This window comes from Diabrotica virgifera, chromosome 2, assembly GCF_917563875.1.
Source record: "Diabrotica virgifera virgifera chromosome 2, PGI_DIABVI_V3a".
Classification (NCBI taxonomy): domain Eukaryota; kingdom Metazoa; phylum Arthropoda; class Insecta; order Coleoptera; family Chrysomelidae; genus Diabrotica; species Diabrotica virgifera.
This window is the reverse complement of record NC_065444.1, coordinates 120536766-120550319: the sequence shown is the minus strand read 5'-3', so window position 1 is coordinate 120550319 and position 13554 is coordinate 120536766. Positions and strand designations below refer to the sequence as shown.

The following is a 13554-nucleotide window of genomic DNA, read 5'->3' as shown; positions in this document are numbered from 1 at the left end:
GATCGCGGATTGCGGAGATGGCACTTGAAGAAGAATTTTATGTCTGTTTGTCATATTTATGTCATTATTACATTGAAGGATTTTAGGCGGATATTTTTCTTTTTATTAACCATGAATTTTAAATATAGACATCACCTTTTAGAAGACCAATTTGTCATCTACGCTTCTGGTAGTAACCACTTTTGGTATAATTAATCGTTTCAGTTCGAATGATTCATTTTTTTACAGTTCAGCTTGATCGAATTACGTCCTCAGAGAGTCGTTGCGATAACGACTTTGCAACTTTCTTTTTTTGTTCCAACTCGATTCGTTTTCGCTTAATGTTCGTAATTAAAAATGCTGCTCTTAATCGATATTGAATTTTTGCAGTGCAAATTGGATTTTTATTGAAAAATGTCTGGGAAGAATAAAATTGTATATGAAATTAAATTATTTCTGTACCGAAAATACTGAGATTTTTATTATCTTTTTTAGTTCGGAGTTCAGGTATGAAATTCATTTTTTTCGGTATTTTTGAAAAATTTAAACGCAGAATGAAAGATTACGTTATTAGCGAGGGACGAAAGTCCCTGAGAACTTCTATAATGTTTATTTTAATAAGTTACAGGGGTGAAAAACTAAAAGAAAATTTAGTGTGATTTTTAATTCCAAATATCTCATTCAAAATAAACTTTTTATTTATTCTAAGGGACTTTCGGCCCTCGGTAATAATTTAGTCTTTCATTCTGCGTTTAAATTTTTCAAAAATATTTATTGGTTTTTTCAGGATTCGAAAAAAATGAACACAATGTCGGTGGTAATATTTTCCAAATGTATCTTTGTCATACAACGCACTCAACCAAATACACTGCTGTGCAAAAAAATCGATCCACTAAAAATTTGGTCATTTTTGAACCTGTTGTCCGATTTAAGCGATTTTTTACCACGTTATGTTTACTACGTGTTTGTTTAAAGATAGTCCTAGAATTTTTTGCAATACACCATTTTAAAGTAAAGAAAATAAGCTTTTTTTATTCCCCATTGTATATACCTAAATGTACAAGAAAAAAGTCATAATGAGAAATTATCATTAAAAATATCAGAAATCATTAAAAGTATAAAACCTTGAAAAAGCATAACATGCTTAAAAAGAGCCGTATAGTCTTATACAATAGACCATTTTGAAGGTAATTAACTTCTCTTTCTATTAAATGTACCATTACATATACCTACAAATGCGTAGAAAAAAGTTACAGAACAATGTTTGTGAAATAATGGGGAGAATGACCCAAAAATGCTGTGAGTGGCGAACTTTGAAAAACTCTATTTCAAAAACTGTAAATCTTAGAGACTTCTACGAAACTTCATTTTAAAGAGGAAGAATGGAAGTTATTTTTCGCTGAAGCAATGCCTATACCTATATCCTTGTGGAAAAAAGTTATGGGGCAAAAAACAAAATTGCTTTCTTTCGTGTTTTTTTCTTGCCTTTCTTTTGAATATATTTTTGTAAAAAAAAACATTTTTCACTTCAAAATGTGATATTTAGATAGTAAACTTAACCTAGAACAATTTTCCTGTAGACGTGTTTGCATCAACAGTGCATAGAACTCACCGTAATTCGCCCTGTGCCTAGGGACTAATTCACCTCTTTCTCAAAAACGCACCCATTTAAATGGTAGTACTCCCCGGTTTTTTCAAATTTAGAGCATTGACCATATGACACAATAAAATCCCGTTAACGTTGTAGCTTCTTTTAGCTCTCTTATTTTGAACATAATCAACAGCATATACCTGTATAATTCTGTATTAAAAAAATGTACTTAATAATAATTCTCATCTATCAAATTTTAACGAAGTTGTCTGTTGTGTCTCTGGTTCTCATTTAAAAGCTAAAATGGAAAATACTGAAGTAAGACAACGAAAAATATATTTATTATTACAACCATAAGAAAAATTACAAAACAAAAATGAAAATATACATTTTTAATTTTAGTAAAATGGTTCCAATACTATAAAAATTAACACATTTATTAACTATTGATGTGTTTCATTTTTTTAAGATTTTTAACATTTATTATCATACTGGCAGTTCATTCTTCTCCAATACGAACACTTTCAAGTTTGTTGAAAACAGTTATATCTCAGACTATTTGCTAGAAATATACAGCTGAATAATAGAGGTGGAAATGAAGTACGTGTATCTCTGAATAGACATTAGGAACTATGAAGATCGTGGAGAATTCGACAGAAAATCGATAAAAAGAAATAAAATCTTGCGATGAATCAATTGCTAGAGCTTTTAATATTAGTAACATAAATAAAAAGAACACAATGGAGAGAATCGAACAATGGGGTGGTGGGGCTACTTACATCCGATACGAAGTCGAAAAAGGGAGACGTTCATTATATGTAGAAGATAAAAATGCTAAAAATTGATGTAAATTATTTGGCGAATCTCACGAAACTGTCTAATGTACAATGATTAATGCAATGTTTAAATATCGGTAATGCTTAAATCTTTACAGCGGTTACTCGATTTTCCTAAAAATTTATACCAAACATTGATACCGCTACTTTTTTGGGCATTCTGACCGAATTACATTTGTACTGTACAAAAATTTTCTGTAACAAATTATAAAAAAAATACTTTTTCTACGACCGTTAATAACATGTTCATTATTCACTACTTTTGAATAAATAGTAACACCCATTACTTTACCCGTGAGTAATAGTTCATTACTCACGGTAATAGTTCATTACTCACGGGTCATTACTCACGGGCTGAAGTTAAGTTCAAGTGGCAAATGTCACTTTTAATATCAGTCTTATATAAACTTTAAATAAAATTAGGTACTTAAACTTGTTTATTTAGGACAATAATAATTACTTATTGTAATTTATATGAATAATTAACTTCGAAAAATTTTTAAAAGATTTTTAAATGTAATAACGGGTCAGTATATATTTTTTACTTTTACACCTTGTTTACTTTTATGAATTTTGACGTTTATCATTTTCAATGACAGTGACATTAGCGTATTTGCTGTGTTTATTGGAATTTAAAACTTAGATTGTGTTTATTATATAATAAAGTTATATTTTGTTATATATTTTAAATGTATTATCACATATTATACAGGGTGTAACAAAAATACAGGTCATAAATTAAACCACATATTCTGGGACTAAAAATAGTTCGAATGAACCTAACTTACCTTAGTACAAATATGCACACAAAAGAAGTTACAGCCCTTTGAAGTTACAAAATGAAAATTGATTTTTTTTAATATATCGTAAACTATTAGAGGTTTTTTGTTGAAAATGAGCATGCAGCATTCTTATGGAAAGACCATCTTAAAGAAAAATTATAGTGATATTTGTGCACCCCATAAAAATTTTATGGAGGTTTTGTTCCCTTAAACACCCCAAACTTTTGTGTCCGTTCCAAATAAATTATTAATGTGGTGCCATTAGTTAAATTCAATGTTTTTAAAACTTTTTTGCCTCTTAGTATTTTTTCGATAAGGCAGTTTTTATCGAGTTGCGGCTTCTTTTTTAATATGTTTAAATAAAAATTTTATGAGGGTTTTGTTCCTTTAAACCCCCCAAATGTTTGTGTACGTTCCAATTAAACTACTACTGCGGTACCATTAGTTAAACACAGTGTTTTTAAAACTTTTTTGCCTCTTTGTATTTTTTTGATAAAGTATCTGTTATCGAGATGTGGCTTCTTTTTAATATGGTTCAAAAAATACTTAAAAATGTAAAGCATAAATAAATATTATTACCAAGTCTCCATAACCGTACCTTATAGAAATATGTGGTGGATTTGACAAATATTCAAATATGTATCTCGATAAAAACTGACTTTTGAAAAAAGTACTAAGAGACAAAAAAGTTTTTAAAAACTTGTGTTTAACTAATGGCTCTACAAAAATAATTAAATTGGAACGTACACAAAAGTTTGGGGGGCTTTAAAGGAACCAAACCCCCATAAAATTTTTATGGGGTGCCCAAATTTCACTATAATTTATTATTAAAATACTACTGCCATAAGAATACCACATGTCCATTTTCAATAAAAAATATCTAATAGTTTTCGATATATTGGAAAAAATCGATTTTCATTTTGTAACTTCAAAGGGCTGTAACTTTTTTTCCGTGCACATTTGTACTAAGGTAAGTTAGGTTCAATCGAACTATTTTTGGTTCCAGAATATGCGATTAAATTTATGACCTGTATTTTTGTTACACCCTGTATATAGTTATATTATTATATTATATATAGTTAAATATAAATGTACATTATAACTTTATAAAATACGTCCACCGATAATAGCCATTTCCTATTTATTACAATGGCAGTACATAGGTACAAATTTGTACTTATAATTATTCGGAAATGAATATGACTTGAATTGACTATTTCTTGTTGGTTTTTGATAATACTTAATTAAGACAGCATTTGCTTATTGTAAGCAACCAATTATTCAGCCGTGTACTATTGGTAAACAAAATTTATTTTTGGAAATTATAATTTTAAACTCGAGTAGTGGATAATTATATTTTTTTACTAATTAAAAAAATTAACACGACACCAATTAAGGTACTGATTACATACTAATTAAAATAAAAAAAGGTCGTGGAAAAAGTATAGTATTCTACTTGCATGTAATGGCTCTGATGGATTAGGACACCCGCTTAAGGCTAAACTTCATCATCGTTACACACTCATCGTAGCCATCATTACACACTCGTTTAATAATATACTAATTTTTCGCTTCGAAACTGCACTTTTTAATAATTTTGGATATTTTAAGACGAAAGTTATTCTTGTGACAAATGCTTACTGCAAATGCGCAAAATGCAAATAAACAATTAAACATGCCGAAAAAAGCTAGTTAGTTTTAGCGTTTTTTGAGGCCATTTTTAAATAGGTTGAATATCGAATTAAGAAAAAACAAAAAATACGAGATGAAAGCGTAAGTCAAGTACAGTTGAGTCCGCGAGTCTTTACCCGTGCGTCATCACTTAAAGCATACGAAATAAGTCGGAAATCTATTTCACGCAACATCAACTGACAGAAAGTGGCTACTGTTCCGATTACGGGTTTTATTATAAAATTTGACGTTATCAAATATATAGAATGTCAAATGTAAGTTTGCTTCAAAATTTTTACGCAGAATTACAGCTACATTTGAAGTAGCTTAATAAATTCTTTTATTATTATTATTGATTAATAAATAAATAAACAATTTATAAAAAAATCCAATAACATATTTTATTTTTGTTATTGTATTCACTTTGACGGAAATCTAAACACAGTCATTTCTTTACTGTGTGAATGACGTTAGCTTTGTATGTTTTAAATATTAATTGCCTAAATATAATTATTTACCTTAAAATTTCAAAGCCCAATATAAAATTAGTTGTGAAAACAACTGTTTTTGTAATGTAAAGAAACTTCAAAACGCAAAAATTCGACAAAAACCGCAAAAAGTCCAACTGACTGACAGCCACAAAATAAAACAAATCAGAAACGTCAAACAAATTGTGCTTAAAATATGAAAACATACCGAATCGTCTTTTTTTGTACCTATCTCTTTTCAATGCACTGAGTCTAGATGGTTCATAAAAATAACATGTGTTGTTACTTAATAACAAACGGCAGCTGGTTTGTCATGAGTTTCATGCATGGAAGAGAATGATGCTAGATAAAAAGTATGTGTTTTATCTCGCCAGGTATTAATGACGCACGGGTAAAGACTCGCGGACTCAACTGTATGTACATAGTTTCAAAATGCACGATTCCATTTTGACTTTATATTTCCAAAGTCAATTTAAAATATCCATAATAAAACAAATTTATATACAGTTGCGTTTCAGGATGCCTTGACGAACGTTTGAACTTTAACGTTCTAACACATTGTTTATTTTCTAACCACAAGCTGAATCTTGCTTTAATCGAAACGATTCTTTTTTCAAAAAGTGATACATCCACTAGTGGCAAGATACTCTTACTACATTGCCTGTATTTGTATTGCACAAATACTGGAGCAATAACTTCTGCATCTTCAAAAACAAAAAAGAAAAGAATACATAAGAGCAAATAATAACTTACCTCACGTTCTCGTGTTTCTGAATGTAGATTTTATGAAATTGACCTTCGACCGGTGATATAATATCATTTTTCATCTCCATGGCAACGTGTTGTGGTAACACAGACAGGAGAAGACGTTCCTGGAAATCGAAAATACCATATTTTAGACAAATCCGATTAGTAACTTATGATTTATGGAAGACAGTGAAATGAATAGGCGGTCGATTCATAAAGGTAACATTGCCTTATAGTTCAGTGAAATTAACAACCAGGAACGCGTCAAGTAACTTCGGCGCCGTCGTGCAAAATATTGATAAGCGTCTTTATCAAAATTACCAGGGTAGAAATATCAATCACTCCTTCACATTTCAACGTGGAAAACTATGAAATTTTTTCTACGTCTATCCAGATTTTTTTTTGAAGGAAATAATAAGTACACAGTACTGTTATAAAAAATAATATATTCTTCTTCATTCTTGTATGGAGACTTTAAAGCATGTTTATTCTTCAATATTTGCCTCCTAAATTGTTTAGATTATCGCACCATCTTTTTCTTGGTCTGCCAATAATTCTTCGTCAATTTGGTGACTTATCTCGTGCTATTCGTACTATCCTATCCTCTGCCATTCTACTAATGTGTTCGTTCCACTCCTGTTTCCGTTTTGTCACCCATCCATTTTATGTCTTCTACATTGCATGATCTTCTTATGTTTTCGCTTCTCTCACTATCCAACAGTCTTTTGCCTGATATTCGTCGAAGTATTTTCATCTCTGTTGTTTCTAGTAGTGTAGTAGTTGTTAAAAATAATTTTTTTAAATTATATTGCATAATAAAACAGAACAGAATAAAAACTATGTTAAAGTTATACAGCATTACTTAAAATTATTAAAAAAGATTGAAGATCAAAAAATGAAACATATTTATATTGCGATTTTTTAAACAAATGTACTTATTATGATGAAAACCAACGGATATTTCTTATAGAAATTGAACTTTTCTTGCTTTACCATTGACAAATTCATTAATTAGATTTTCATTATTCAGGTCCTTTAAAAACTCAGATTCTGTAGAAATAATAGTAAGATTTTCTAGCCGTTCCTGACCCATTCTAGATCTTAAGTAATTGAAGCGTTTATTTGAAACACAACACTCGTCCAAAAATGAAAATTTTGAAAAATCAAGTAAAACTGCCCAGCTTTAATTTATTTCAAATCTTACTTTTATTAAGACATTCATTGGAAGGAATGTGGATATCAAAATAATTGTACAAACTTACCAAAATATATTCGAAAATAGAGAGGTATTGTGTTGTACATATAGTTTCTGTTATGCTGAACTATTTCTAATACAAAAGAAACAAACATCACATTATTACTATCAAAGAATGCACACAACTGATAAATTTAAGGATAAGATCATTCACACTTACAACTACCGTTGACTAGGATGGGACAAGTGTTGTTTTTACAAAAAACCGCATGGACATCTGTTGTTTTTCTAAAACTATCAAAATTTTCTATGCAATGTGAACCAAATGTGTGAACTGGAGAAATAAACTACTATTCTATAAGAACAATACATAAAGTCGAATTTTCGAAAAATGGACATGTGTTGTTTTTCAAATAAACGCTTAGCTAGAACGGTTGAAGCTACAGAAATCGGTACCTATAGTTAATAATATACGTAACGAAATAGTAATGTTTGGGAATGAGTGGACTAAGTTATTTTTTGCAATGTTTTTTTTGCTTCAAAAAATATTTAGTTTTGAATTGGATATCTGTTTAACTTTGCCGAGTTAAAGGGCGCCCTTAACGCCTTGGCGCCGTCGTGCGCCGCACGACCTTGCCCATATGGACAAGTTAACAACGGCATGTAAAATGCTACAGATCTTATCATATATTTACAGTACAAAATGTAATTGGAACATTCTAAATTGTTTTGTAAAATATCAATTTCATTTTAGCAAAAAGTGGCAATAGTACTGTTAAATATGTTTGATATTTATTTGTTAATACGTAACAAGTGACCAGCTTTTGGTATTTGCTATCGACAGGTTTGCTATTCCACTGCTGAAAATATTATTTCAATCGAATAAGTACATTGTTAAATATTGTGTTTATATGGGATTAGCCACAGTTGATTGTTATAACAATTGAATCGGTCATTTCGAAAACAACACATGTTACAATATATAATTTTTTCAGGAAACGTAAAAAGCTTTCCATTAATAGTTGGGTATTTTGAGGTAATACTATATTTTATATGTATAAGTATTATGGATTATAAATGCATGTTTCTGAAAGACATAAAAATACTAAATGTCACTTAGTTTTTTTGATATTAAGTGGACTTATAAATTTTGTGGACTTGTGGCTGTACATTTCGAAATTAATCATAATTTTTAATGTTTGTATTGTACTCAAACTTCAGCAAGAAGCGGTCAAAATACATATAGAAATTAGAAATTAGTTATGACATGTATGTATATAAGTACATCAAAAATACTAAATGTTGCTTATAGGGGAGTCAATCGAGATTTTGACTTCGGAAAAAATCAAACAAGATAGAACATTTTGTAATTTGATAAAGAAATGTTTTAAACAACATATCAAAAGTTCAACTCCAGAAGTGGGTGCTTCATTTTTTATTAAACAAATGAACTGCGAAATTAGTTGTTTTTTTTTAAATAACTCCGAAAATATAAATCTTGGAAAAAAACTGACTTGACCATTGAGAAATTTAGAAAATTTAACAAAAAAAATCCTTATATAAAGATTTTTCTAAAATTAAATCTATAGCTTCTATAATTTTTTATTTATAACGTTAAAGTCACCCTTCTCACAAACACGGTTGAGTTATTTTAATATAATTCTTTAACTAATGGAACAAATGAAATTTTACAAATTGGACATGAAAGAAGAACAAGTAATCTTATGGTTATAATAAAAATAAATAAAATGTATGGGCATAAGTACGGCGTGGGCGGAAAGTGAGACTTATATGAATTTTGTTTAATAATGTGTAACTAATACAATTTTATCTATAAAACTCTCAAGTTTGCACAACTTACCAAATATGTTACCAAACGATGTTTCATTAAAAAAAATCTCAAAAATTTAATTCAAATGGTACGTCTCAAAAACTGTAATTTTTGAAAACTTCGTAGTTTTACAGAATTACTACTACTTTAAGACGATATTACTCAAGTTTGAATAGATTTATTATAATTTTATAGATGGTTTTTTAAAGCTTAGGATGTAATCTTTAAAATGCACTGAATTATTTTACTTTACAAATGAAATAAACAATTTTTTTGAGAAAATTAAGAAAGATAAAAAATGTACTACAAAAACCGAAAATTACCAGCTAAAAATGTATAAAAAGTGATCAAAACTTTTTTCTGTAAAACGTATCTAAAATACATTGAATAATAAGAACAATAATAAATGTTTAACAAAAATTTTTTTTTGAGCTCTAATACATGTCTGCGTAACTTTGAACCTATTGATAACTTTTTTATTATCAGTTTTACGAAAACAAGTTATTCTTTATAAAATACTCTGCATCGTATAGAATATAGAATCCAAGATGCAACTATCAGATATTAAATTTTATTAATTTTATACGAGGTATGTCAAAAAATATGAATTTCACTCAAGAGCAAAGTACCTTTATATTTCACAATATTGAAAAATGTTATTAAGAAGAGTTGTTTGGAATTAAAAATTATGTTTCAATGTTCAATGACATCCTTCTAATTGAAATATTGTGAACTATAAAGGCACTTAACTATTAAGCGAATTTCATATTTTTTTACATGCCTCGTATAAAATTGAAAAGTTTGATATCTGATGGTTATATCTTAGATTTTAGACCAGGTAGAGCATTTTATGAAGAATAACTTTTTTTCATAAAATTGATAATAAAAATGTTATCTATTAAAATTGTAATAAAATGATGATGGATATCCGTAATTTGAGAAAAAATTTAATTTTTTTTTCAAGCAGAAGGATGAAATTGTATATTAAAACATAGTTTTTAATTCCAAACAACTTTTCATAATAACAATTTTTGATATTCTGGAATTCTTTAACGAAATTTATATTTTTGACATACCTGGTATAAAATTGATAAAATTTGATATTTAACATATATATAAACTAACAAAAAAAGTTTTAGAAAAATAAAAGCTTATATATAAATATAAAAATATAAACAATGCATATTTTCGTTCTATATTGACTCCCCTATAGTATGGTATAGTTAGACCCAAACCCAGACATCCAAAGTGAAAGTTATCCTCCAACATCAAATTGTTCTATATGGTCCACATAATGTTGAGAAAAAAGTCACACCATTTTGAGCGTCGGATTTGGTGGGGAGAGGGGGGAGAAATCTGCAAATTCGTAGTTTTTTTAGCTTTTTCGTCAATATTTCTAAAACTAAGCGGTTTAGCATGAACAACCTTTTACACAAAATTGTTATACATTAAATTTGAAATAAAAATGGCTCTATGCATAATCCTTCTAAAATGAACAGTTCCAAAGTTACGGAGGTAGTATAGTATAATTGGTCCAAAAAAAGGCCTAACCCAGACATCCAAAGTAAAAGTTTTCTTCAACACCAAATTGTTCTATATGGTCTACATATTGTTCAGTAAAAAGTTACACCATTTTGAGCGTCCGGTTTGGGGGGGAGATGGGGGAGAAGTCGGTAAATTAGTAGTTTTTTTACGTTTTTCGTCAATATATCTAAAACTATGCTTTAGCGTAAGGAACGTTCTATAGAAAAATGTTCTACATAAAATTTAAAATAAAAAATGTTCTATACATAATTGTTATAAAATCAACGGTTCCAGAGTTACGGAGGGTGAAAAGTGGAGGTTTTCGATACTTTTTATATTTACCGATTTCTTCCCCCTCTCCCCCCCAAACCCGACGCTCAAAATGGTGTGACTTTTTCTGAACATTATGTGGACCATATAGAACAATTTGGTGTTGGAGGATAACTTTCACTTTGGATGTCTGGGTTTTTGGTATAGTTATATCATAAATATTGCCCAAAAAATATAAAAAGTATCGAAAGCCTCGACTTTCACCCTCCGTAACTCTGGAACCGTTGATTTTATAACAATTATGTATCAAACATTTTTTGTTTTAAATTTCATGTAGAACATTTTTGTATATAACATTGTTTACGCTAAAGCATAGTTTTAAAAATATTGACGAAAAACTTAAAAAAAACTACTAATTTACCGGCTTCTCTCCCATCTCCCTCCCAAACCGGACGCTCAAAATGGTGTAACTTTTTACTGAACAATATGTGGACCATATAGAACATTTTGGTGTTGGAGGAAAACTTTTACTTTGGATGTTTGGGTTATGCCATCTTTTGGATCAACTATACTATACTACTATTAGTTTTTTTGATATTAAGTTTTTAATTTTGTGGATTTATGATATTTTAGGAATGAACCATAATTTTTAATGTCACTAAAACTTTCTTTATTTTCAGCAAGAAACAGTCAAAATAGATAGAAACTTAGATAATAACATAGTATTATTATGTATGTATTTTCTGTAGTCAAAAAACTAAACAATATTGTATATGTTTAAACTCATTAACGTTGATATGGATAAGGGCATACGTTGGGACATTATTGTTGTTTTCGAAGTGACCGAAAAACATATTGACCTGCTATATAGTATTTTGAACCGTAACTTGCGTTGTTTTCGCGCGAAATATTTGATTTCAATCTTGAAATCATCATGGCGTCGAAAAATAATTTTATTCCCAAATATTAACTTATGTTGTTTTCGCAATAGCCGATTCAATTACATTTTTACCTAAAAAGATTTGACGTTTCGATTTCCACTTCGGAAATCGTTTTCAAAAGATTACTGATATTATAAGGAAATTATAAGGATAAGAAATTGTGTTAAAAAATATATAACCACCAAGACGTTGTTGAGGTTATGACTATAAAAGGAAGAATTTTTGAGACACCAGAACAGAAAATCATTTAGGAAGAATTTCGGAATTCACGGATAAATAGAAGATAAAAATATCGCGAAAAATACGCAATGTATCATCTTTACGCAGTAACAAAATCCACCAGTAGTTGAACACACGATGAGAGGAAAGGTTATTCAATCCGAAGAATCCGTCAAAAACTTAGGAGTGCATGTCGACAAAAGACAAAACTTCACGAAGAACATCCAAGAAAACAAGAAAAAAGCGAATTTAGCAAAAAGACTAATTCAACCTTATACTTTCAGATTCAACAACCTACGGCCAAGAAGATCCAATTATGCCAGGCCTACGTTAGATCGGTTATGTTGTATGGAGTTTCAATTTAGAGCTCTACAGAAGAAACTAACTTTAAGAACTTACAGGAAAGAATAGACTCGGCGTGTTATATATTATAGATGAATCCACGGATCGACATGGCTGGCCAGAATATCAAATGCACCCATTCCAGAAGGGCTCCAGTACACACCACTGAGAAAGGTGGTTGAAGACGGAAAAAGTTATTCTTCCACCAGGCCACTAAAAGATTCCTAAAGACCAGAGATATCCTCGATAGAAAGCAAAGAGGATGTATAGAGAAAAACACAGACTGACATCTAATCAGGATCTAGCCGGGTGGTTGCCGAAAACAATCAGTCAGAGACGTAGGTACTGTGCTTATTATAGTACCTCAATATAAAGATGTCCAGGACTTCAAGAAGAGAAATAATCAGGTACCCGAAGAGCAACGATCCCGCAAAGTAAGCGGAGGAAAGAAGAAAGAGGACTAAACTATTATATTTGTTTTGACATGTACGTATTATTTTGGAAGAAATAATTTAAAAAATCACTCGAATATGTAACAATTGGAATAAAAGTCAACGGCAGACCCATCAACAATATCAGATCTGCCGATGATAGTATACTAATTGCAGAGAATATACAAGACCTACAAGCACTCTTAGATAATGAAGTAAATGCTAGTGAGGAAAGCAGACTAGCGCTTAACTCTAATAAACCAAAATTTATGACAATTTCCAAAACACAACAACAAGACATTTTAAACATAGGAGGGGTGCCAATACAAAAAGTTAAAAAACACAGATAGGTATCTTGGTACAATTATTAATGAAAATAATGAGTATAGAGATAAAATAAAAATGAGAATTGGACAAACTAAAGCAACATTTAAGAATCTGAGAAAATTATTATAGAGTAGAGACCTTAGTTTGCAACTCAAAATATTTATTTTTGCAACTCATTCATAAAATATGTGTTTTCGGTGCTGCTGTATTAGTCTAGGCGCCAGAGGGGTCACCGTGTCCTTTTCAATTCTGATGGACAAACTCAACGGTTTCATATATATTTTTGGCTGCTAATTACGAATTTCGAGGGTGGATTTCGATCCGAGTGGTCAAAAAATTGTTATAAACAATTTAATTATTTATAATTTGTTTATAAGGCT

General features: G+C 29.7%; 1 protein-coding gene across 4 annotated transcripts in view; it reads right to left on the bottom strand.

Moving 5' to 3' along the window:
• Positions 1 to 13554, bottom strand: part of LOC114325217 (Ca(2+)/calmodulin-responsive adenylate cyclase) — an 897698-nt gene that overhangs the window by 590092 nt on the left and 294052 nt on the right. For all 4 annotated transcript variants that reach the window (XM_050642766.1, XM_050642767.1, XM_050642770.1 and 1 more), the window contains exon 5: positions 6101 to 6219. In XM_050642766.1, coding sequence (XP_050498723.1) covers positions 6101 to 6219 — 119 coding nt within the window. The remainder of the gene's footprint in view (positions 1 to 6100; positions 6220 to 13554) is intronic.